We start from the raw sequence: 24,766 nt of genomic DNA on the forward strand, positions 1-24,766 counted from the left end.
AGGGACCTCAAAGCACTCCGTCCTGGATGGTGCACCATTTTATCTTGGGGAGCTTGCCTTTTCATTTTCTTCTGGCAAGGACAGTGGGAGAGGTTTGGCCATGGAGTACCACAGAGAGGTTTAGAGAGGGTACTTGCAGTGTGTTTTATGTGTAGAATTAGAAAATTAGAAAACTGACAAAACAGAACAATAAAACTCTGCCAGGCGAGCCAAGTGTGTGCCTGTGTGTGTGTGTGTGTGTGCGTGCGCACGCGCATGTGGGCACCATTTTATCCACAAATCTGCCCGCTGACAGCTTCGCAGTACAAGGCCCAGTGTCGGTACGCTTGTTATGGCTTCACATGAATGATGTCTCCAGCCGGGGCTGTCAGGGTGAGGTCTCTCTGCTCCGTGTGTCTGCAGGTTCGACAGTGCTTCTCCGCCCCGTAAAGAGAAGAAGAGGAAGAGCGGGAAGAAGCACAAACGAGACAGGTACTTATCTCTCTCCCATCCCTCTCATGTGCTCTACAAGTAAGAAATGCTGCCCTTTGCAGCACTTTGCAGGTTTGTGTTTTAATGAAGCTACATATTCTCTGCATCACCTTAGTTTACTTACACCAATGCTTTACTGCCATATTGCGATGTTCTCCAGCTCTGGCAAATGAGTTTATATTACAGTGAGGTGTCACATATGGTGCTGAAGTGTACAGTGCTACCAATTATATATTTAAGTTTAAAGGGGAATATACCAGCTCCTGGCTGTTTATCACCACCCACAGTCATGGGGTTGTTTCAAGAGTATACATCCATTATACAATGTACTTACCTCCAGCTAGTGATGTTCTTTGTATTTTTTTATCTATATGCTTGAGACTTCATTAAACATCAGATCTAATTAGCAAAATTGTGCTCTGAAGGTCATGTGTGATTTGTGTACTTCAGCTCTCGATTTCCCCAAGGCCTGTTTCGTTCTAATGATTAAAGAATCCAAAATAAGGATTTTGCAACATTAAAAATGTGAAACGGACCTTGATTGGGAATATGGATGTGCTGTAATATATGGCTCCATAAAACTGAGCTTTTTATGGCTGAGCCATAAAGGTTGAAATAAAAATGTGTGATGCTGCACAAGACATCTGGGACCAGAGCCTTTTCAAGTCAGCATACATGTCATCCATATTCATGGTGATAACCAGACGTGAACATCTGTTGCCTGAATAAAAAGTCAATATTGACATTCCATATCTCATGCTGAATTATCATTTCATGTTCAGAAAGGGAAATCATATATTATAAATCATGTTTGGGATATATATGATGTTTTATCCAAAATATCCCAATAAGAAAGCACAAGAGTAAGTGTAAAGTACAACACACCGATAACGCAACACTGTATCTGAAATGTTATGAATTGGTTTTACTGGGGTTACATCGATGATGAAATTAACTTGTCATTTTTCACACTTACAAACCAGGTCTAGTGCTGGCTCAAATATTCATGCAGTTAGTAAAATATTGAACACTAAATTTTTCCAATATTGATGGTGTTTAATACCTTGAAAAAGGAGTCCTTTTATTTTTATTATGTCATCCCAAGCCTCTTGCAATAACCCAGAAATAAGAGTGTCAGCACTAAATGAGAGAGGGGGAGCCAGCTGAGCACGGTATAATGTCAGAGTGTGCACTCGCATCCCTTCCCATCATGCACTTGCTCACAAGGGCGACCGGGGATAAGCTCGTCTCTCTAATAACCGCGCCAGCGTGCGGACGGCAAAACAAGAAAAATGATCCTCTCGCCAAATTGCTGAGCACCCTCATTTTCCTCCTCCTCCCACCCCCTCCTGCTCCTCCTTCCCTCCCCTCTCCCCTTCTCCCCCTCTCCCCTCCTCGGATTTCACAAAAGTCGCACTGCATTGCAGATATTGTCTTGCACATGTTCATGGATGAATAATGCATGGATATGCCGGCAAAGGGAGAACATGCAAGGCCGTAGGTGAAGAGGGCCCATCCTGTGAGCCAGGTAGCTCTCTGCTAGGCCAGCTGTAGGGGGAGGGTCTCCCGGGGTAGGAATAGGCTCCACCTACGCACTGCAGATGTGTCCTATATAAAGCCTTGGGAAAGACATGCTGTTGAGCTCTGTTATTATAGGTTTTTCACGCTTCAGTATGTTAGGTAGACACAGACACAGGTAGGGGTGAATCTTAAGACACACATGGTCATCGAATTCAGTCTGTGTATGTAATTTGAACTTGAAATAGATTTAAAGTGTTGTGGAAGAAGTTCATAACAGTGCTGTTCAGCTAGCAGCCCAGGGACTACATATGTCCTGCCAGACTTCCTGTTGGTCCTTATTAACATGCATCAAAATTCCAACTGCTTGGAGCTCCAGCATTTTATTTCATATATCCAGGACACACTGGTGCCAAGTGAAAATAGATATTCCTCTCACAGTACTTTGGCTTCCAAGTTGTTATTGATTGTGGGTCTGATTTTTTTCATCATTTTATTGGTTAATAAGCACTTACCTGCTATAAATTAATCATTTACCACAAATGAAAAACAATTAGCAAATAATGATGGCACTTCAACCTGAATGAGACAAATGATTCTTGTGCATATTTTAAGAATGAGTCTATATTTGTGTGCAAAATATGGATACTGCTTATTCATGATTTGGCCCATCTGCACATTTTTTTTAAATATGGCCTCCATGAAAAAGTAGACAAACAGCTCTGGTCTCTTAGAATTTGAAAACAAGATCTAGTGAAAGTTTTTTTAGTTGGACATACCAAGCACAAGTCAAGTCAGTGCATTTCATCAATGAATTTCAGAAATTATTAATACATCTGATTGACTTATGACTTCTTGACCTGCCCCGACCAGACAAGCTCGTGAGGTATTTTCTTACAGAAACCATGCTTTTTTACATTTGTGAATGAAAAGGGGAAGAATTGGCATTATTGGGAATATAGGAGGCCACAGTAGATTTACACATGTAGTGGAACCTCACAGTTGCTGGACATGAAGATACCATGTTGGAGTGGCATGATGGGAAGGGGAGGAAGATGAAGAAAATGACCAGACTCTGAAATGTACCCACATCCTGAAACTTTTAGAGACCATTTCCTGTGTGTGAGCAAGGGCTCTGTATGGGGTAGTACTTTTAGGTCAGATTGATTACCTTTATTGTAACATGTGGCTGTGTGCTTCCTGTGCCTCTGTATTTCTTTGCATTGCTTGGTTTCGCATTGGAATGTCAGTGACACAGACGCTGGGGGTAAGTGATGGTTTGGTGCCATTCATTTGGCCAAAAGGGCACATTTGTAGATTGCACCAGGGGGCAGATTCAGTCCAATTGCAATGTGCATTATCCTGGACTATGAAGGATGAAATTAAACAAGTGTTGTGTTTTTTCATTAATTACCCATAAACCTGCATAAACCAAAAAAGCAAACCTTGGTTTATTTTTTCATCCAAGTATAAGGGGAACATGCACTGAAATTAGATTGAATTCTGGCCTCAAATTAATGGATTTACAATGACAAATCTAGCTAACTATTTTCACTCTAACTCACTACTTATTGTTATTTATCCTTAACATTGTCAATCTGCTCCAAGTTCTGAATACCCAGAATAGAGGGAAGGGAAGTGTTAAAAAGGGCATGAGGCAACAATCTCTGAGAGCAGATGGAGGTAAATCTGTGGGTTTTGCTGACGCCCCAATCAAAGAGTCATTATGGTATCTGCATTAAAGTAATTGTATTTCAGCTAATGTATTGCCTATGGATCGCCATATTGGAAATCCACTCATTATCATTTTCATTTCCCTGTATTGTTTCCACAAGCATTACTAGCCGCCTTCTCTCTTTGCATTTTTACAGTGTGTGGACATGACATGACATTTGTTTTTTTTTGTTTTTGCACACGAGGTATATTTAGTAGTTTCTTGCGTCCCAGTAGGGGAAACCTGTGTCAGATGTGATAGTCCTATGAAAAGCTACATCTGACAGCAATTATTTTAATAGTGACAGGACCATAGACATGCAGACCGCTACACATATGGGTTAGCGCTGTGCAGTAAGATGCACAAATGAGCCGACTCTTAGTGGGCTGGAGGTAGAGTGTGCCATGCTGGTCTGGTGATGCTAGCAAGACTGACTAGTTTTCTCCTGCATGCAGGTCTACTTCAGGTTCCAGAAAGAAGAGGAGGTACAGGTGAGAATGGGAACTCCAGACCCTGGGGCGGAAGTGAACGAAAAACACTCTGCTGAACCAGAACTTAGATTTAGTCCATAGCGCTCACTGCTGCATATAAAACCGTCACCTTCAGTAATACCATAATGTACCATCATTTTTCTCCTTTTTATGTCAGTTTTATCTAAGATTTCTGCCCCTGTTTGTCCGAGGATGAGGGCTTTGATATGATTCCAGCACCGATGTGTTGACAATGTGTTTTTTTCCGAGGCTTTTGAGAGACACTTCTAATTTCATGCTAAATTGTTCACTTATCAGATCTGGGAGCCAAAAGAACAAACACAAAGACAAGAACAAACAGAGAAAGAGGTAAGGAGCCTTCCTCCCAGCCATCATTCTAAGATCCGCCAGTCCTACCGTTCTGCGTATTGAAATTTTGGCTCCAGCTGCAGGGAAGAAAGAACTTCATTAATGTTACTTCAGGCTTCCAATTGGGTCCAGACCATCTGTTGAATTTCAAAATACTCAATATGCATATGAAAAGCCCTCACAGAGTCCAGCACATTCCTAATATCTCCTTGTGTGAAAGGTATCCTAATGACATTTACATGAGTATTTTTGTATTATGTAAATGTATTCTAAAGCGCGATGCACAGCGGATCGTGTACAAAACTGATTGAAATATAATGAGGTCCGGCAGAGAGGAAGAAACACATTCTGCTGTCTCCCTTCTGAGTTGGACGAATAATGCAGGAAGGGTTCTTCTGATTCAGAGGGCTGGAGTTTGTGTGCATGGAGTCGACTGAGGAGGTCTGTCTGTCTGTCTGTCTGTGTGTCCATCCCCGTCCCCATCCCCGCAGGTCCCCTGTGGATTCCCCTGGCAGGAGGTCCCACCGCAGAGGCAGCTGCAGCTCCCGCAGTGCGTCCCTCTCCTCCACTGGGAGCCTGTCCAAATCCCCCAGCAGGTACACCGGTCCTGCTGCATTTATACAGCAAACTCAGCCAGTGTTTCATCAGACGTGCAGCACTTAAACTGTAAACTCACTCAGAGTCTCATCAGACCTGCTGCACTCACACTGTAAACTCACTCAGAGTCTCATCAGACCTGCTGCACTTAAACTGCGAACTCACCCAGAGTCTCACCTGATTCTTTTATAATGTAAACTCACCCAGGACAATCAGACCTGATGTTTACACTATCAAGGTACCTCAATACACCCCATTTAGTCACCAGGGTCATTCCATGTCAAATCACCCAGAGGGTCCCAGGTCACCCTCTCAAATTACCCTGAAAAAAATTCACAAGTGCTCCTATACCAAACTTATGAAGAAATCCCAAATACTAGGTCTGTATCTCTAATAGTTTTGAAACTACAGCACTTTGAAATTTTAATTAATTTTATGCATTTTGCCGAACAAGCCTTTCGGTCCAACTTCTGACATTTTGAAACTTTGTGACTAGGGCTAACTTTTTTCTGTAGAATTCAAAAATGTAATCAGATTGGGTGTATCTTATGTACTTTTCCTCCTACAAGGCTCTGAAGAAAATTCAAAATGCCGAAAATTCAAAACGTAACAAAATGACGCCCACTTTGAGAGCTTCTCACTCAAACAGTATGCTAGATAAAGCACTCAGAATTTTTTTCCTGTCATTTATGACATATTAGGCCATGTGTATGCAGCAACCATATTTATTACTGTTACAGGAGTGTCAGAATAATTTTTTGAAATGTACTTGATTTTCAAATTTCCTCAAAATTGCCTATTTTCATGTCCTCATTTGGCCATGTGGGCAGTTAACCATCATTTTCATATTTTTACCATGTATTCTTATAAATCTGAAGATGATCTGACAAAAATTTGGTTTTGTTGCTGAGCATAAGATACACTCGATCTACATAAGATACACCCGATCTGATTACATTTTTTGAATCCTACAGAAAAAGTTAGCCCTAGTCACAAAGTTTCAAAGCTGTATATGCCATATCAAAGGAGCTACGAATGTTGGAAGTTGGCTTGTTTGGCAAAATGCATAGAATTAATTAAAATTTCAAAGCGCTGTAGTTTCAGAACTATTAGAGATACAGACCTAATATTTAGGATTTCTCCATAAATTTGGTATAGGAGCACCTGTGATTATTTTTCAAGGGAATCTGAGAGGGTGACCTGGGAAGAAATTTTTCTCAAACTGGGTGATTTGATATGGAATGACTCACCAGACATCTCATTAGACCTGCCTTAGTTATGCTATAGGGTAAGTTCACCCAATGTCTCATCAAACCTGATTCATTTATACTGTAAACTCAACAAACATTTCATCAGCGTAATTATATAAACTCAGAACTAACCTTCTCCTCCCTCAGTGTCTCATCAGACCTGTCTGACCTGTGTCAATGTCACCATTTAAAGGAGGATTTTTTTGAGTGCGCACCATAATCCTCTCAGACATTGGCACTTTTAGTTCAAATGCCCAAAGCTATGTGTGAAATCGATTTTTTTCTGGCTGTTATGGCTTACATAAACCATTAGACATATCCTTGGAGAGCTGTAACAGTGTAACAGTAGCTCCAGTATTAAGAAATGGAAGGTCAGCTTGGCTAAAAAAGAGTGTGTTTCCAGCAGAATCTACTGCTCGCTTGCTGCACTGAGCCAAAACAGTAAACATGTGGATGGGTGTGAGCTGAGACTTGAAGGGATGGAAGATGTTATTCGGATTGGTTCTCCCCTTTCCCCAGCTCTGCAAGCAAAGTACTCAGCAAAAACTAACCAGGCCTATGGTCACGTATGTTGCTCTCAAAAAAGCAAGTTTGTGTCACTAAAGCATCCACTTTTTGGGTAAATTTTAAGTGAAGTAAGTTTAAGGTTTATGGGTGGAGGGCTTGTCGAGGCCGAGAACACACATGATAAATGATGCATTCTGGGCACTCCAAGCAGAGGAATCTGGTACTCATACCAGAGTCTAGACATATGGCTCTTGGCTCAAGTCAAATAAAGTCACAGAGTCAAGCGACATGGAGCAAAACTTATTTTCTGTTTTGAACATTCTTCATGACACTTGAAAATGAACATGATAACTATATACAATTGTTCCATAACTAATTTCAACCTCAGTTTTCATGACTCATTAAATTAGGGCCGATGATGTTCGGTGACACCACATTCTTCTCAAACAGGTGCTTTTCGGGGTTATTGTCACCCGTAATAAGTCATTATTGACAAAGTTTCAGCCCCGCCTCCATTCCTCCTGTTTTCTGTGTGTACGTTCTCCACGGTAGGCTGAACTCGAAGCACAGAGGGGATGGACACAAGGCCTGCCCCAGCCTCTCCGGCCGCAGCGCGTCCCCCTCCCCCACTTGCACCACCAACCCCTCCACGCTCTGGCAGAACGGGCACCGTGACGGCACCAGGAACGGCCGGGACAACGGCCCCAACCACGTGACGGGGGACAAGTCGCAGGATGTATGTAGTCTCCTCTATTTCGCTCGCTCCTCCTGCTCGTTGTTGGTTTCTACCTCACTGCCTCCCTGTACTGACTTGCTGTTCTTATCCAGTCTTTATCAGTGTCGGTCGACTCCTGATTTTTTTTTTCCCTATGGTTTCGTTTCAGTATTTCTCTCTTGGATTACTCCTTATTTCAAACATAGCGTCTATAGTAGATTTTTCACTTTCTTCCAGTGCAATCGTGCTTTCTTTCATTTTTGCGCTCTCCTTAATTTACATACCATCACTTCTTTTCTTTGTCACTTGGAAAGCAGTGGAATGGGGGTTTGTGGGAAGTGCAGTTTAAGGATCCCAGTCTTTCTCTCTGAGGAGGAAAAAATGAAAAAACAACCCAGCCTTACTGAGATTAATGTTTGACCATTGTGATCTTTTGCATAGCGCACTTGCAGCACAAGTAGTGAACTGCTGTATTCAGGCACTTTAAGTTTTTGTTGTTCAGCAGTGTTCTGATTCTTTAAAAAAGTCTTCTGCAGCAGAATGTAATGTAGAACAAAACCCATATTCATAGGTACCAAGGAAAATTGTGAATGTTAAAAAGATAAGCTTCCAAGCATGTGATAAGGCGCCAGATGTAACAAAGTGTATCACAATTGGAACTGCTTAGGGGTGAACCTGTGGCGGTGATTCTGATGTGTCCATTTCAATATTCAGCTAGGGAGGGTCGCAGTGTATTGTGCTGTGCAATTCATGGTTTAACATCAGGAAAATAACTGAATGCAAGAGGGGTGAAATGGAAGTATTAAACAATAAGGATGTCACCTTGTAGAAATGCACACTTCTGAAAACATCAGGGATAGCTCTTTGTGGCTTGCCTGATTGTCATGGGATATGATCATGTTCAGGTAAAAAAGAGCAACATTCAAGAAGAGATTCAGGATATATCTGCAAAATCTCTTGGCCATAAGCCAGCCAGACAAGACATACTGCAAAAAAGGACACAGTTAAACTACAATGATGTCAGAACAAGAAATAAAAAACTAGTTGTGCACTGCAAGAAAGGCTAGTGATATAAGGCAGAAATACTGTACAGCACAGTAACATATGTGTCTCAAAAAACGTTGCATTAAACATATTATTACACCTTAACTTCGCGGCTGTGCTCCGGTTTGTACTTGATAAGCACACCTTAATCAAAAGTCAGCATCCTTCTGCTGTGAGCCGTGAATATCTTAGCAGACTCTGTTTTCGATATCTTCATTTCACTGCGATTGCTGTAAGTCCAGGCAACAAGATTTATTAGGTCCTACCTTATGTGAGATGAAGCCTTAGGTCTTGCAGCACAGTGCAGCCCTTTATGGCATGCGCTGATGACTGGGGAGAAAGTCTGAAAGACCAGAATGTACCTGTCGCTTGAATGAGAATTTGTGTGAAATATCACTGACCTTGTGTCTGGGCTCACAGGAGCCTCAAAAATATCACCTCAGTTTCATAAAGACAGTGTAACATGAGACAGCCGGCTAGGTGAGGGGGGGTCAGAATCTGTATTGTTGAGTCACTGAACCATTTAACAACCCATTAATCGTCTCTGGTTTAACCGTAAATGTTCGCCTCCTTCGGACTGCTCCTTTTACACTGGTGCCATGCTGTGTCGCTCAGGTCTCTCTGCTAAAAACACACTCCACCGAAACCTCACGGGCCATCCACCTTTCGCTTCGAACGCCAAAAACAGACACGGGATAACAAACACAGAAAAGCTTTTTAAGTCTTGGCTGGGGATCTGGTTTCTTGCCTCTCACCCAAACACAATCAACTTTAAATTACAGTCTCTGGCGACATGTTATGCAAACTGAATAGCTAATTGCCCTCACTTTGCAATCGGAATGAGGTTGTGTCCTCTCACTGTTTTATTGTGATTATTTTATTAATTTCAAGTGTCTTGATAACTGCTTATAAAGCAGACAAATTGTTACTCTTTGCTTTAACAGTGAATGGAATTGTAGGTCAGCTGCTAATAAGGTGGTTTTAAAAGGGTGTGCCGTCTTATGAAATTTCATCTTCAGAAAATGACTGGCAGATGCTTTGAGATGAGATGCACCCAGACTGCATGCATATGAAGACGTGTCATTTGCTTTCTCTCCTTTCTTGTTTGTTTTTCATTCATTCCTGTTTATTTCCTCTTTCTGTTGATTTGAGTAGTTACTTACCAATAAATACCAAAACCTTTCTGTCTTGTTTATGTAAAAAGCATTCATATGTTTCGGAACTGGATCAAGTAGGTTAATGGGTATGTGCACTAGTTTTCTTGTTGATACAGTTGTCTTTGCAGCACATGTTTTGATCAGTAACAGTCCCAAATATCTTTAAAGGTCCTACAGCCATTAGGTGTCAAATAGGCCAAAATCTGCTTCCTGTTTTTGTATCATATTGACTTGCATGTTGCCTTTTGATGGCAGTACCACTCCTGTCAGACTGTCCATTGATGTTGACTATATAGAGTACAGTGTATACGTATTCACATACATACATATTTGTTCAAGCTGTAAAACCAAGTCCTTCCATTACTGAACACAGCAGCACTTGGACACATTTTTGGGAGGATTTTTAATCGCTGAGAGAGGTCATACTTTCGAAGACCAGACGCCTCATCTGCATACAGTAGCTGTTTGATTAGCATATATACTGTGGTTACAGTAGACTATGTACTGTGGCTAGGGTAGATTGTCTTTGCAACACCACAGTCTGCCCACCTTTATTTGTCTTTAGCTGTTGAATCGGTGCATATGCATATGCAAATACCACACACTGCACACAGTATTTGGTAACTTTGTTATTTCAAAGGAACCCAAGCCATGAAATGAAATGAAACAACAGGCTTGATCAGTGGCCCCCTATATTTCACTTTCAGTTATGTGTGATACAGATCCTGAAATGATTCAGGTTTATCACAAAAAATGAATTTTACTTAATCAATGTCGTTATCATTACCAAATATCAATCATTATCAATGTATTGTATATTATCACAGAGGGTCCATACCAGAATTTATATGTTTTATTAGGCTAAGCTCAAAAAAATGACTCTTCTTCTCAGTTCTGTTTATTAAACTGTACCACTAACTGTGAGAAATATGGTCCAGCTTCAGCTGAGCATTCTAACGGAAAGTGTCCATCCGTTTACTGGGCCAAGAATAGCTACAGTGTGTAAAACCAGACTGTGCCATTTAAGGCCTCTCTTCCGTGAGCATATCTGGCCAACGAGTCCTTTGCAACAGACTCTCCGCAATGTGGCTTGGGTCCCTTTCAAATGCACTGACTCTAGTTCTCCATCCTGGCAGTGACTGCCCTGCCAAAACCCTCCCTTTCCCCCCCTCACCCCCCATACCATCCCTGTTCGTCCGTGTCGTGTGTGCCTCACTTCTTGGCTTCTCTGTTGGACTGACATGCTCCCCCAACCCCCGTCATTAGCCAAACTCTGCATGCACTTGCAGTTCTCTCTGTTCATTGGATTTTTTTTTATTTATGTAACTGATTAAGATATTTCTTCCCTCCCAACCCCCAACCTTACCCTCCCTCTCTGTATCTCTCACCATGGCTGCATTTGTCCAAGCAAAAAAGACAGCAAATCATATATTTTGGTTTCTTTTAATTGATTTTAATTTGATTCCTTAGTTTTTTTTTTTCAATATATTTTTAGTTGTGTTTGTTGGTTTGTTTTGTTTCCCTTAGTTGTGGGAGAGTAAGTAGCACAGTACTAAAAAAAGTCATTGTCTTCTTCCCATTTTGCTCTCCGCTGCGGAGACTATTCTTTTCTCCTTTTTTCTTTTTTTTTTTCCTTTTTTCGATATTGCTTACGTGTCACTGATTGAAATGGAAGGTAGGTAACGGTCTGCCTACGCACGTGCTCATTATGCAAACGAGAATGTGAGAAGCACCCTAGCTTGACTTCAATGTTTCTCTTTTTTTCCAAATCTTTCGGTGGTTTCCTTTCCTGTTCTTTTTCAATTACGGTTATTTTTTTCTGAGATTTCAATTGCGTATTGATTTCTTTTTTCCTCCTTTTTATAACTCATACTTAAGTCCAGTACTCCCGTCAAGTCATCTCCCTGTTCACCTTTTCTGTTTGATAGATATTGCATTCCTGTCTGTCTAGCATTACTCTGTTTCTCAGTGAATGGTACATTCATCTTTTGATTATATTTTTTTATTTCTTGGTAATAGCTGTTCTAAGATCTGTCATTGGCATTAGTGGCTGTCTGTCTTCTCATAGCTGTAGCTGAGCCTTTTTTTTTCTTTTTAAGGCAAATGAATGGGTTGAATTTTCTACCGACAAATTCACAGTAGGGTTCCCCGTAATTTACTCATTTATTTTTTTTTTTCCAAGAATACTTAGTCAAATATCGGATCATGTGAGAGCAAATTTAATGCATGTGAGAGACTTCACCATGTTTCCCATTCTCCTTTTCCAGAAACCACTCATTACCTTTGACCTTTTATTCACCTCCAGTGCACATGCTATTAAAACACAGACACAAAAAACCCAACAACAAAACTTCTGTCCCTCCCAGTCCCCTGCTTGCATATCATCACCAAAAAAGCAGGTAACCCATTTAGGTATCAAAGGCCTAAAATTTGAGGAGTCAGTTAATTTTATGGTCAATGTTATTTTTGAAGCCATAAATATTACCGCTTTCACTCAAATAAGAAGGATCTTTGCAGCGTGGACAATGGCCGTCATAATTTTGACTGTTATAGAATATAGTGAAACTCCTGGGAAGATGTGGAAGACATTGTGCCCTCACTCCCTCTCCCCCATGTTAGTATTAACATGACAAATGGTAATAGAAGTCATTTCTGCTTAGTTGCGATATCCAGTCTACTGGCTGCAGTGGACGAGTCCAACTGGAATAAATAGGCACGGTATCAAAGTGAAAATGAACCTTTGAAGATGACGCTTGACCTTTTTTGGCTTATCAGCGTCCTCAGACTGCTTGGTCACCCCTGCTGTTGACCTCGGACAGCCTTTGAAATGGAAAACTGTCTGTCTGCTATGTGACCTTTACCATATCGTAACAAAAGTTCTCGCAACATGACGCAGGCTTTTAGCAGTAGCTCAGGAAGCAGATTGATGCCCAGCACTGGTTAACACCTGGTGTATCCATCCAGGGTGGTTCACTTGATATTTCCACAGGCTCTTTGAGGAGACTTGCTTCTGACGTTTAGTTATAGCACATAACTTGACTTCAAATGAATCCATAGGCTTAAAGGGTAGCTTCACTAAAAAAGGAAAATTTCAAATGTCGTTCCTTGCCTTCCAGTTCAGCAGGTATTCATATTGAAAAGCAGGCAGTTTTCCTGCAGGGAAATATGGTTTTCCTTACACAAAACGTCACAACAGGATGCCATTGCATATCAGTTCCCTTCTCTAGTGCAAGAGTGATGAAGGGACACTTGGTTTTCAGATTTATATACAGTATATATAAGCTTTCAAAGCAGGTGGTTGTCCTGAACAATTTAAGCCTTTAACTGTTATTGAAGTACCTATGTTTTGTAAAACTTTTAGTGTGAACAGAATGCAGTTCTGAGAACTTTGTTGCTTTTTGCCTTCTGTTTCCAGAATGCACTGTGGAGTGGGCTGTGCTGCTTCAGCCTGTTAGCGCAAGGCTAGCACTCTGAAAAATTGATACATATTCAAAGTCAAAATCCAGTTTAATGCACCAACAGTAGATTATCTTTATGACTCACCTAAGCATCTGCAGTATATATTGATGCCTTAAAATTACAAAGAACATTTTTTGAAAATAAATAGTACAAATGCAATTTAAAGAGAGTGCATTGGATTCTGGGATTTGTGTGAGGCTTAGATAGCCTGAAGTAAATAAGCAAGCCACTAAACGGATTTCGAACAAGCTTGTGTTTTTATATATTAAACAGATGAAAAAGCTTTTCAATATGGATATCTACAGTCTTAAAGGTAAGCAACTAAATAGATTTTCGGTGAAGTTTCCTTTTAAGATGTCTTTCAGGACATAAAAGTCCCACCTGATTATTTCATCAAAAGGTCAGAAGGTGATGGGAGTGGTTCATTTTTTTTAAGGTGAGAGAAAACGTTCCCTTCGCTGTTTTCTTTTCCACAGCTTTTCTTTAGCCATATGGCATTTTTGTACCATTACAGTGTGGCACATGAAGGTTCGTGGAAAGCACCCTCTTTGACACCCCACAAAAATAGCAGTCCAGACCCCAAGCCTCCCATGTGCTCTTCTCTGAGACACACACGCACACACACACACACACACACACACACACACACACACACCATAAATATAATATTCAGTTATAGTCAACAAAGGAGGAGATTTAAGATGTAGGCTGTAGTAGGTTGCCGCTCATTACGGTCAACCCACAGGTTTTGCCATCAATGAAACATATTGTATTTAAATGAGCCAGATCATCTACAGTATATGTGTATCAGACATCATAGCCCGTGAGTGGGATGTCAGGGTACAAAATTAAATATCTTTGGTTTTTATATTAAATTCATAAAAGGATTCCATTATATTTCCCCATTGGAAACTTGATGATGTGAGATGTGGAGTTACGGCAGATGTCATGTGGATGTCATATAGCCAGCGAAAGCCAGCTGACACCAGGTGTGTTGATCATGAAAGAGCACATGAGAATTGTTGACCTTGGGTTTCTCTTACGGGTAGCGATTTGAGATCATCAAGGTCCTCCCTCAAACTAAAAGAAAAGCCTTGGTTCAAAGAAACCCACAACGCACCTGGCCACAAAGACCCTCGCTTGTATCGAGGTGGACGGGAGAGAGAGGTTTGAAAGCATCCACTAGTAACAGTTCCTTGCACATTGTGATTTTTCTTTTCTTTTTTATCATACATTGTTCATGAATCACTACCAGGGAAGGGTTTTGTGTCTTTTTCTCTTGCATTTTGTGACTCTAATGATGCACTTATGTTGCCCCACTTTTTCCTTTTCCTCATACCTTACCTACTAAAGGAGGGAATACCACTTTATTGGTAAGTGGATGTTAACCAAAAGGGAGTTAAAAAAAAAGATTATCGATTAAAAAAAGAAATGGGTCGCTGTTCACATCTCCGCAGTTCTCTGCAGGAAAAAAAAAATACACAAACAAAAAATATTACTGAGTAAAGGCAATTGTTTTGATTCGATTGATTATTATATTTGTGAATCTTTATTTTGTTCCTTCCATTTCTGTGATGTTCCGTCAAGTTGTCTTTTTTGTTTTTTTATGGTTTGGTTTTGTTTTTTTTTTTGTTTTCAATCATTACCTAATCTGAAGAAGTCCTCCGTTTATTTTCTCCTCTTTTTGTTTTTTTTTTCAAAATCTCTCTGTTCTCCTTCCGTTGCTTTCTGCTCTCTTCTCTCCAGTTAAATTTAATCTGTTTCCTGGTTTCAGTTCTTTTCCCTTCTACTTCTTCTAAGTTTCGTTTTCCTTTCGGGTTTCTGATTTCTTTGACTCGTTATGATTTTGCATGTCAAGTATTGCATGTGCTGCACCATAGAGGACTGTCTATGAGCCTTACCAAGACAATCTAGATCTTGTTTTCTTTTAGATATTACGTTCCTTTTTTCTTTTTTTTTCTTTTGGGAAAACACCCTTGCACACGCTCACTGTGGTTGGAATATTCTAAGTCATTTCTTTTCCTTTTTTCTTTTTTTTTTTGGTTTTGTTTTCTTATACTTTCTCTACAGGTGCTGAAATCAGCTGCTGCTTCCCCAGGCACACGCACTCCTCCTTCTCCCCAGCTGAGGGAGGCCAAGGTCCCGGACGGTGCCGGCTGGGTGCCCCGCTTGTCCATGCCCCCCGGAGACGCTACATCTGGGGACGAGAAGCAGCAGGGACCAAGGCGGTCCCCGTCGGTGTCCTCCAGCAAACGCAGAAGTCGCCAAAGAGCCCAGGGAAGAAGCTCCCATTCGCCGGCCCACAGCAGCGACTCCGCCCACTCCCAGCACGACTCCCCGCCGAGCAAGAGGAACAAAAGCACGCAGCACAAAAAGTGAGCAGCGGCAGCACACCTGCGGCTCCCCTCCCACGCAGACCCCCTGCCGCTATCACTTCCGAGGCACTTTACCAAGCTCTCCCAGCCTGTAATTGGCTGCTCTGATGGAACAATTGCGCTGTAAAACATTCTTAGCTATGACAAACTGCCAAAAGTGACATTTCATGCGTGATTGCTTTGGCATTTAAATGCGGGGATGGGTATGTGCCCGCATGTAAACCTACATACGTTAGATGTAAACCGCGCCGTGGGCCAGGTCTGACCAGATGTATCCCCTTTGTAGGGCGAGGGGGGGCCACTCCTCCAAGAGGCGCCACCGCAGCCGGCCGCAGGCACGCCACCGGAGCTCGTCGGCGTCCCCGACGCGGCGCGGGCGGCGGAAGAAGAAGAGCTCGTCCCGCAGCGTGCGGCAACGCAGCAGCTCCTGGAGCAGCGAGCGCTCCGGTTCCCGCTCCCGCTCGCGGGAGCACGGCAGCAAGGCCAAGTCCCCTCACTCCCGGCAGAACACCTCCAGGTACGCCCCCGCCTCCCTGTGGCCCCCTCACTCCCGGCAGGTACACCCTCACCTCCCGAATTATCCTCACAGGCTGTGCACCGAAAAACACAGTCATGCCATGTATTTATAAAGTGTATTTCACGGGCACAAAGACGCTGTGCAAAGGAATTAAAATATAAACCGCAGAGAAATACAACATACCATTGGCTGACACCACACAGACAGCAAGCGCATCAAGACAACAGATTAACAATAAAATAAAACTAAGAAGTAATAAAAAGTGTGAAATATATACAGTGCAAAGTCTCTCATCTCCCCTTTCATTCACACTGTACTGTGCCTTACATGCTGAGTACCTTGCTGTATGTGATGAAAGAGACATACTGCTTTGATGGTGAGTGCATGTTGACCACAAGGGAGCTGTGGATGAACGGGTTGCTATGCAGTTTTTTCTGTGAAAACTGCAGTACCCCTTTTGATTCAGGTACTCCGGCAGGGACCACTAAACCCAGCTACTGAGGTGCGTTGATTGCGGGGAATAAAGGGAGGACTCGTGGTGACGGGAAAGCTTTGTTCCCCCGTGTGTGTGTGTGTGTTGAATTCAGGGAGAAGGACAGCGCTCACCACTCGGACACGGAGAGCCGTGCCCGCCGCCGCTCGCGGAGCTACTCGCCCATCCGGAAGAGGAGGCGCGACTCGCCCAGCTTCATGGAGGCAAGGAGGATCACCAGGTAGGCAGGAACGCCCGGTGTCGGGACACCCCACCTATATAACTGGGACGCACAGCTGCCGAAGGAAGGTTTAAGTTTGGTCACAGGATGTGTGTTCTGAATTGGACATAGTGCAGTTTGACAGTGCATTAATGACTATCAATTAAACAGAGCTTTTGAGTGCTTTTGAGAACTTTTAAGTGTACATTTTATCCCATGTTTATACTTGTGTAACTTACCTGTATTGCAGCCATGTTTCCATGACTCTCTGATGATAAATAATGTAATATCAAATATTATCTTTCAGCTAAACATAAATATTTCATTAAATTGTGGCTCCTGAGTGGCTCAGTCGGTAAAAGTACTCGTGTATAGACTGAGTGCTATGGCCCGGGCTCGATCCCGGCCGTGCGTCTAGCCAACAGTGACCGGGAGCTCACAGGCAGAACGCGTCGGCTTCATTCTACCGGGGATAGGGGTGGGTATGTCGGCAAGGGCTTCGATCCCATTAGCAATAGCTACCCCTGCTGGTCGATTGGGCGCATGTGGTCCACGTGCCAAAGCTTCATACGTTGAAATGTCTTCCCACGACTCATCTCTGTGCTAGCTTAGCTTGTGGACCGCAGCGCGAAAAGAAGCAGCATCACGTGTCTCGGAGGAGGGCACGTGCTTGTCCACGCTCTCCCGAATTGACAGTGGGGGTTGTGCAATGGGACCGAACATCGATAATGACAAATTGGGCATTCCAGAATTCGGGGAATTGGTCATTCCAAATTGGGGAGAAAATGGAAAATGAAAATAAGTAAATAAATTGAGATTAAATTGAGTGACAGCACTGCAGCAATTTGTTGCTATGTGAAAATAACACAACATATCTCACTGGTAGTTGGTCCTATAAATATACATACATTCTTCATCATGAGCTTGGAAATTTTGGGATCTCTGGGTTCATGTGATTGTTCTGCATCAATTTCTTTTTTTTTGCTTCAACCCAGTTAGCGATCACCATCACATAACCCGTGTGGTAGAAACGTATCTGACAGGTGAAAACATGAAAAGGACTCTTCATCTGTGCTGACATTCTGAACATTTTATGACCAGCTCAAGGAGCTGCCTTTTTATTGAAGACCATACAATAAAGCACCTTGCTCAAGAGTGCGGGCTGCCATAAAGAGTGAGGCTCATCTCCCTCAGGCCAGGGCTCCCTCACTGACAATGACTCAGTGACCATAACCATAAGAGTCAGAGTCAAAAACTGTAATCTAATCAGTATTGCTCACTTCTGACTGACTGCAAATGATGAGGCATGTTATTCCTTCCCACATGTAGAAGAATTAGAGATGACGTATTTACAGTAACCCTTTTCACACCACAGCAAATCGGTCGCATATCCTTTCTTTCCTTCAGGGTGGGAACAAGCCATGATGAAAACTCACATTAACCTTTCAAATCGTCATTGTTTGTATGTCTCTGCTGTTTGTATTTGTCTTCCTCTGGTGTGTTGCAAATACATTTGTCTTCATTTCAGGGGCTACCTTATACTTCCACGGTATGACCCTCTTATTGCTGTGTTCGTATAATGGACGGATTTAGCATACACTGTAGTGTGATGTTCATAGTTCTGTGCTCCACATGTACTGAAAAGCTGAGGCCCTGTCAGCTGGGCTAGAACACAGCTGTAGTAGAGTAATACTGACATCTATGGGAGAGTCTGTTTCCTCCTGCTCACAGCTTATCCTTCCTGAAGAACACCTTTTTTCCCCATCTCCCATGTAAGTGCCTGTGCCACTAACTGACACCAGTGTTAGGCTAATTCAGATAGCTCCCCCTGTGCTGTCATGTAGACTATAATTGTAGCACAGAACAGTGCATGGAATATCCAGGGTACCTAAGAATAATACCACCGGTAAGAGATCTCTAAGAGATCTGCATTTAATCTATTATCATAGCAGGACAGGCAAGCCAATCTGACAGGCTTACATATTCCAAGGCCTTATCTGTTTCCTGATCACACCAGGTAAAGCTTGCATTTCACCTGGAGGTGTGGAATTTTAATGATCAGCCATTTGTGGATTACATTTGTGTCACATTGCTCCACTTTTATTTCCTACACCTACTTTTATAGGCTTCCCTTGAAATTTCAGGTGAGCGAAATGCCCTTTTTACCACATGGCGCTGGGTTGTAATTTTTACACTTGACGGTTTCTCCCACTCCTGTATTAAGGTGCCCCGAAGACCACAGGCAGAAGAATGCTGCCGAGCTGCAGGCAGGGTTACCGTGGTAACGGTTGCCGTGCAGCAGGACTCTAGCTCTCTCCTCCTGAACCTGCCACGTCGAGCGGTTAACTCGCAGACCACGTCCTCCTGAGTACAGCCACCTCTCTCATACCCCGTCTCCCCTCTGAAGTTCACCAGAATGCACTCATACCGGCTGTAGACCTCACTGCTGCTGATGTGTACTAATGCTTTGTCGAATGGCAGCTCTGACGGCGGCTCTATCAAGGCTATAAGAAGTTTGTTGACGAGAGCCTTTTTTCACTCGTCTGTGTTTCCCAGTGTGGGCTACCTGCATCGATTTGTTTATCGAAGCGGAGAAAGTGTATCCACACCAACAGGAGACTCAGAGGCTGCAAAACTCATTTTGGTTTGTAGACGCTGTCCCCAGGCGAGGGTTTGCTTTGACTGCACTACCTGCAATTTTAAATTAATTGGTCAGTGTGGACCTTTGAGTTGGGCGTGTTCATTTAAGCAGTGGCCACATTAATCAGGCACTCATCTATGTAGGACTCTCTGCTCTTTCAGCACATGAATCAATTGAATAATCCTCTCAAAAGTTCTGCCTTAAATACTGAATATCCCACCATGTATTGACAATACCCTAAATGATTGTACATTAACTGCAACATTTTTCTGCAACAGCTTTTATATCACCTGTGCCTTGATAGTGCTTAAGTCAAGTTGGGATTGATTACTTCCACGTGGATTTCTGGGCAGATTCTTGCAGCTGCTAACCCCTCTGATCTCTGTCCTTACACTGGCTAACAGCTCTTTACTCACCAGCTGCAGCCCATGGGTAGATCAAGGTGACTCTGGGAGGCGGGCATAAACGAATGGCCAGTAGCTAGACTGTCTGATTGGTTTAACCCCCTTAATCTGCAGAGTGGGTGTGAACACACGCTAACACCCGCTTACTGTTCTCTAACTTCACAGCAGCGACTAATCACTGCGCCGCTGAGGCCTGCGACCACCGTCTCTGCTTTGACGACTGGAACGTCACTTCAGTACGAGTTTGAACGTAATAGGAGGGAAATTTTTAGAAATTTGGCTCCACATCGACGCTTGGGCAAAATACCACTGACAGGTGAAGGGAGGTCCCATTGGAAAAAAGTTTCCAGTTGTCAAAGTAGTGGTCAGGTGGAGCTGTAACGCGTACCTCTCACGGGCTGATATGTGATCATGTGACGTTGACCCCGCCCCCCCTCACTAACCCCCTCTCTCTCCCCCTCTCTCTTCGGCCTCAGTGCTCGCAAGAGGCCCATCCCGTACTACAGGCCCAGTCCGTCCTCCTCCAGCTCCCTGAGCTCCCACTCCACCTCCAGCCGCAGCCGCAGCCGTAGCTATGACAGCTACAGCAGCTACAGCCGCAGCGCCAGCCGGAGCCGCAGCAGGAGCCCGAGCCGGAGTCGAACCCGCAGCCCCAGCCGCAACCACAGCTACTCCAGCCGCAGCAGCTCCGAGAGCCCCGGCTTCTAAGCTCCTCCCCCGCCCCCATCACCGACCCGGGCCCGGCCGGGCCCTCCCCCCGCCCCTCACCACGTCACACCCACAGAGTTCAGTCTTGAGCGTTCCCTCCCTGACCCCTCCCACAATGAGTGCCCCCTCCTATGATGCTGGAGGCCCCGCCCCCGAGTCAAACATGGCTTTTTTTAACCAGCCCACGGAGAGATCGAATGGTAAATGAGATGAGATGCATGAAAATATGTAAAGAGATTTAATTTATTTCATCCTTTGGTACCTGCGTATGTATTGGACGGAACTCAAACACCAGATTTTTAGTTCATTATTCAAATCCTTAACACACAAGATGGCTGCAGCCAGGGCCAAGGCTGGTAATGACCGGCTGCACATGTTTATCGGTTTCTTTTTATCGCAACAGAGCCGAGTTAGAGCACGCGGACATACGAGAGAGTCCCTCAGGATGCAGTTTAGATGAAGGGGCCATGGGGGGAATGCCAGGGCTACATCTCCAAAGCAGACGATTAAGAGACAGCCAGCAGGTGTTGCGGGTCATTCCACATCAGAGAGACTGGATGACGGGGCACCAGTGAAAACTGGTCCCCCTCATCCTGTCGTGTCATTGGTAAAACAGCAGTGGAAACACGATATCAGCGGTGCATTCTTTATCTTGTATTTCCGAAAAATGAGCCGAGATCAAAAAGGGAAGACAGATTTTCGAAATCGCAAAGCAAATCAGATTTAGGTGGTCCAACAAGTGGACGTGCAACATGCAGGCGATAAAGGAAAAGGCTGATCGTGTTCCTGCTTCAGAGATTAACGGAGGAGCCCGAAGATCAAAACAAGAAGCACTTTCACCAAAATTTCTCTTTGTAGCAAAAAGAACAACAGCAACAAAACGCAAACCAGTCACCAGGATACTTCCGCTAAAAGTTGACTTGTGGGCAAAGAAGGAGGCTCAGCAAACAAAAATACAAATGGGCCACTATTTGCCTTCCTCTGTTTTTTTCCCCCAGTGACTGACCATTTTCAGAATTGGAGACAGATCAACAGTTGCAGAAGAACAACTACAAAAAAAGAAAACTAGTTGACATGGTGATCAAAACTGAAGCATTGGTTTTTCCAGTGGTGTACTATGTACGTCAGGATGTCATTGTAAGATCCAAACAGTTATCTCTGGCTGTAAACTATGCACTGTATATACCATGGTATTTTAGAGTTTGGCCTTTGTGGATATTCAGCATGTTGCACCCAGGACAGAGAGGGGCTGCTTGTAATGTTCTGAACCCTGGACCCTGGTGCGGCTTCTGGTGACAGGGAAGATGCACCTGTCTATTCACCTTTACAGCAGAATCCTGATCTTGGTCCTCTGTTGAAGGCACCCAAAAGATATGTTTTGCTTTAATCATCCACAATTGTCTTATGGAAAAAATTACCTCTGTCACAAAATCATTGCGTTATGTGCAGAAAGTTTTGTTCATGATCATAATGCTGCAGTGAATATACACAAAAACAGGACCCTGACTAATATGTGTCCATGTTCTGTACCAGGTCATTATTTAGCCGTTTTTCCATGTTATTTATTGGTATATTTATGTATTAATCTATTTATTTATTTATTTATTTATTTATTTGTCCATCAATTTATTTATTTTTTATTTATACAATTTGTAAAATCAATTCCTGATTTCATGCAGAGCGTGCACGTGGGCAGATACTTTGGCATTCAAAGAATTTCAAGCCTTTTTATCATTCTCACGACTGCCATTTTAAACAGCAGTTGTTGGGCAAAGAAGGAATTGCTGAAGAGGCTGTTAACTAATTTGAACTGGCAATGTATTTCATAGCTGCTGCTGGTCTTGAGCAGTGTTAGCCAATGGAATAAAGAGGAGAGAGGCGGGGCCCTCAAGGGCCCTGCGTATTATCACAGGTATGGTCCAACATCCCCCCGTATGCAGATACTAAACTTTAACAAGGGTCTCCATGCTACTGGCTTTTTGTTTTTAAACGGCGTACGGGCAATTCAAAGCTGACCCATTCACAAGCTCATGTCTCAGAAGTTTTACTGTACTGATGTGAAAGCTGGTGGTGCAATCAGGGAACCTTCAGTCTTCCTGCTCATTTCTCAGTTTGTTACCCACTCAATGTTACATTCAAAATGTAACCCAATACTAGTAAACAATGTTGAGTAATAAAAGTTACAGCATTCACCTTTGGATTGTATAAAAGTCAGTAGTTGTAGTGTACTAGTTATTATACAGAACAATAAAATATATACCAAGGGAAAAGTAGGTGTTGATCGTATCATTTTGCTGATTGTGTGCTGTTTGGCAGTTTATAAGGTTTATTTTTGTAGCTCTCTGTCACACATCTAATTTTTTATGATTTTTATTACTACTAACATTGAATGTCTTGAGACTTGTTAAAAACACATTACATGAATTAGTGCTAACATAATCACCATTACATAAAACACCAGGGGTATTATATGTTAACTGAATATTTAATATTTTTTTATTAATTCTGCATACACCCTGATTTAAGAGCTTATGAAATGCTGTGTAATAGCTGTTTTAATAATTAATTACATAACTCTTTAAGGGATGGATTTTATGTAAAATGTTGGTGATTAATATGTTTCTCCACATCAGAACTATTGTGGGGCTATGTGCTGACAGCATGACAAATACGAAGCTGGAGGCCCTGGAGATTGCACTATCGATTGCAACACTAGGGGGCGCTGAAGCGCATGATTTTAGAGAGGTGTCTATAGTTTACCCTTATGAAAATAGTAAAGAATATTCCAGTAACTAAATCAACATTCAGGCTGATAGAACTTTCTAGCTGTGTTGTAAATGTATCCATTAGCCATCTGTCTAAATAATTAAAACACACGCTGAGTGTATATATATAGAACAGAATCTGATTACTATAATATCCCCTCTCCTTTACAATGAACACATTCAGTATGTGAAGCAATCACATGGGTGACTGAAATGCTTAAACTTGAAAGTATTTTGTACCATTGTTAGATTTAAGGACATTACTGACTGTTAATCATACTTTGATATTATAATTATGCATTACATGTATTTCCCTTTTGAAAACCAGAAATATATTTATTCACTCCAAGTGTTTTCATAATAGCTCACTTGCCACACAAACTGCCTCAGACATTCCCCAGACCTGTCAAGAGAACTAATAATAAATTACCGGGGAAGGTCATGGCGGTCTGAGGGGACACTCACAGGGCCTAAACGCTGCCCCTGGAGGTGAGACGATGGTTGCGCATGTTTCCCATCACATGACTGCATGCCAGATAAGATTAAAAACCAGAATTGGAAAGGGCCATGCCACAATTATCTGTTACATGTTAAAGTGCTGAACTGCAGGATCAGCTGTAAGTATAAATGAGTATCTGAGTAGCTGAAAATCATGACTCCCCCCTCAAGTGTTGAGAGATCGGTAGGTAGTGTGACATATAACACACAGTGCATGATGTGGTGCCAGCAACATATTAATATCATGTATCAGGTATGTACCAAGCTTAGCAACATGGGTGAAAGGATACAAGTGTAAGGTCTATATATTAAATGTGACTGTGAAGTATGGAAATAGTATGCGGACCCATTTGGGTCCTGCACCCAAACACCCGTGATACGCAGTATGTGGAAAGAGGTAAGGCCAATATAGATGTATAGTTACTAAGACTGTTCTGCTGAATCCGAGAGTTTTGGAGGAGGAAGCATTTACGGAGGAGTACACATCTGAAACCACTGGCGAAGGCCTGTGGTAACTTCTGTGTATGGGAATGGAGCAGGATTGAGTCCCAAAATAAGAATAACCCCCAAGTGCTAAATGCAAAGCATTTTGTGGCAATAGAATCACAGCATCTATAGAGGAGATCCAGTGACCAGGGAGATTTAGACCAGGATGAGCTGACACTGTATAGCAGTCATAGAGAGTGGCACATAATGAGAAAATACCACAGTTAACCACTATACTGTGACAAGTACGTGAGAAGTACTTCACTTAAACTGCAGTTGCCTAAAAGCCTTCTTTAGTTCATAGATAATGTATGATTAAAACATCATTTTATATGTAAAAAGTAAAAAACCTTTAATGTGTGTCTTAATATTGTGCTGGGTTGAGTATGAGAGCAGTAGTTGCTATTGC

At 42.6% G+C, this 24,766-nt stretch overlaps 1 protein-coding gene across 3 annotated transcripts in view; it reads left to right on the forward strand.

The window, feature by feature from the left end:
- Positions 1–22,867, forward strand: part of srrm3 (serine/arginine repetitive matrix 3) — a 95,593-nt gene extending 72,726 nt beyond the window's left edge. For all 3 annotated transcript variants that reach the window (XM_036523489.1, XM_036523487.1, XM_036523490.1), the window contains exons 6-14: positions 403–471; positions 4,159–4,194; positions 4,492–4,542; positions 5,034–5,138; positions 7,449–7,632; positions 15,342–15,646; positions 15,933–16,163; positions 16,751–16,876; positions 20,377–22,867. In XM_036523489.1, coding sequence (XP_036379382.1) covers positions 403–471; positions 4,159–4,194; positions 4,492–4,542; positions 5,034–5,138; positions 7,449–7,632; positions 15,342–15,646; positions 15,933–16,163; positions 16,751–16,876; positions 20,377–20,608 — 1,339 coding nt within the window. In that variant the 3' untranslated portion in view covers positions 20,609–22,867. The remainder of the gene's footprint in view (positions 1–402; positions 472–4,158; positions 4,195–4,491; positions 4,543–5,033; positions 5,139–7,448; positions 7,633–15,341; positions 15,647–15,932; positions 16,164–16,750; positions 16,877–20,376) is intronic.
- The last annotated feature ends 1,899 nt before the right edge of the window (positions 22,868–24,766 follow it).

Source organism: Megalops cyprinoides, chromosome 3 (assembly GCF_013368585.1).
Source record: "Megalops cyprinoides isolate fMegCyp1 chromosome 3, fMegCyp1.pri, whole genome shotgun sequence".
NCBI classification, from domain to species: Eukaryota; Metazoa; Chordata; class Actinopteri; order Elopiformes; family Megalopidae; genus Megalops; species Megalops cyprinoides.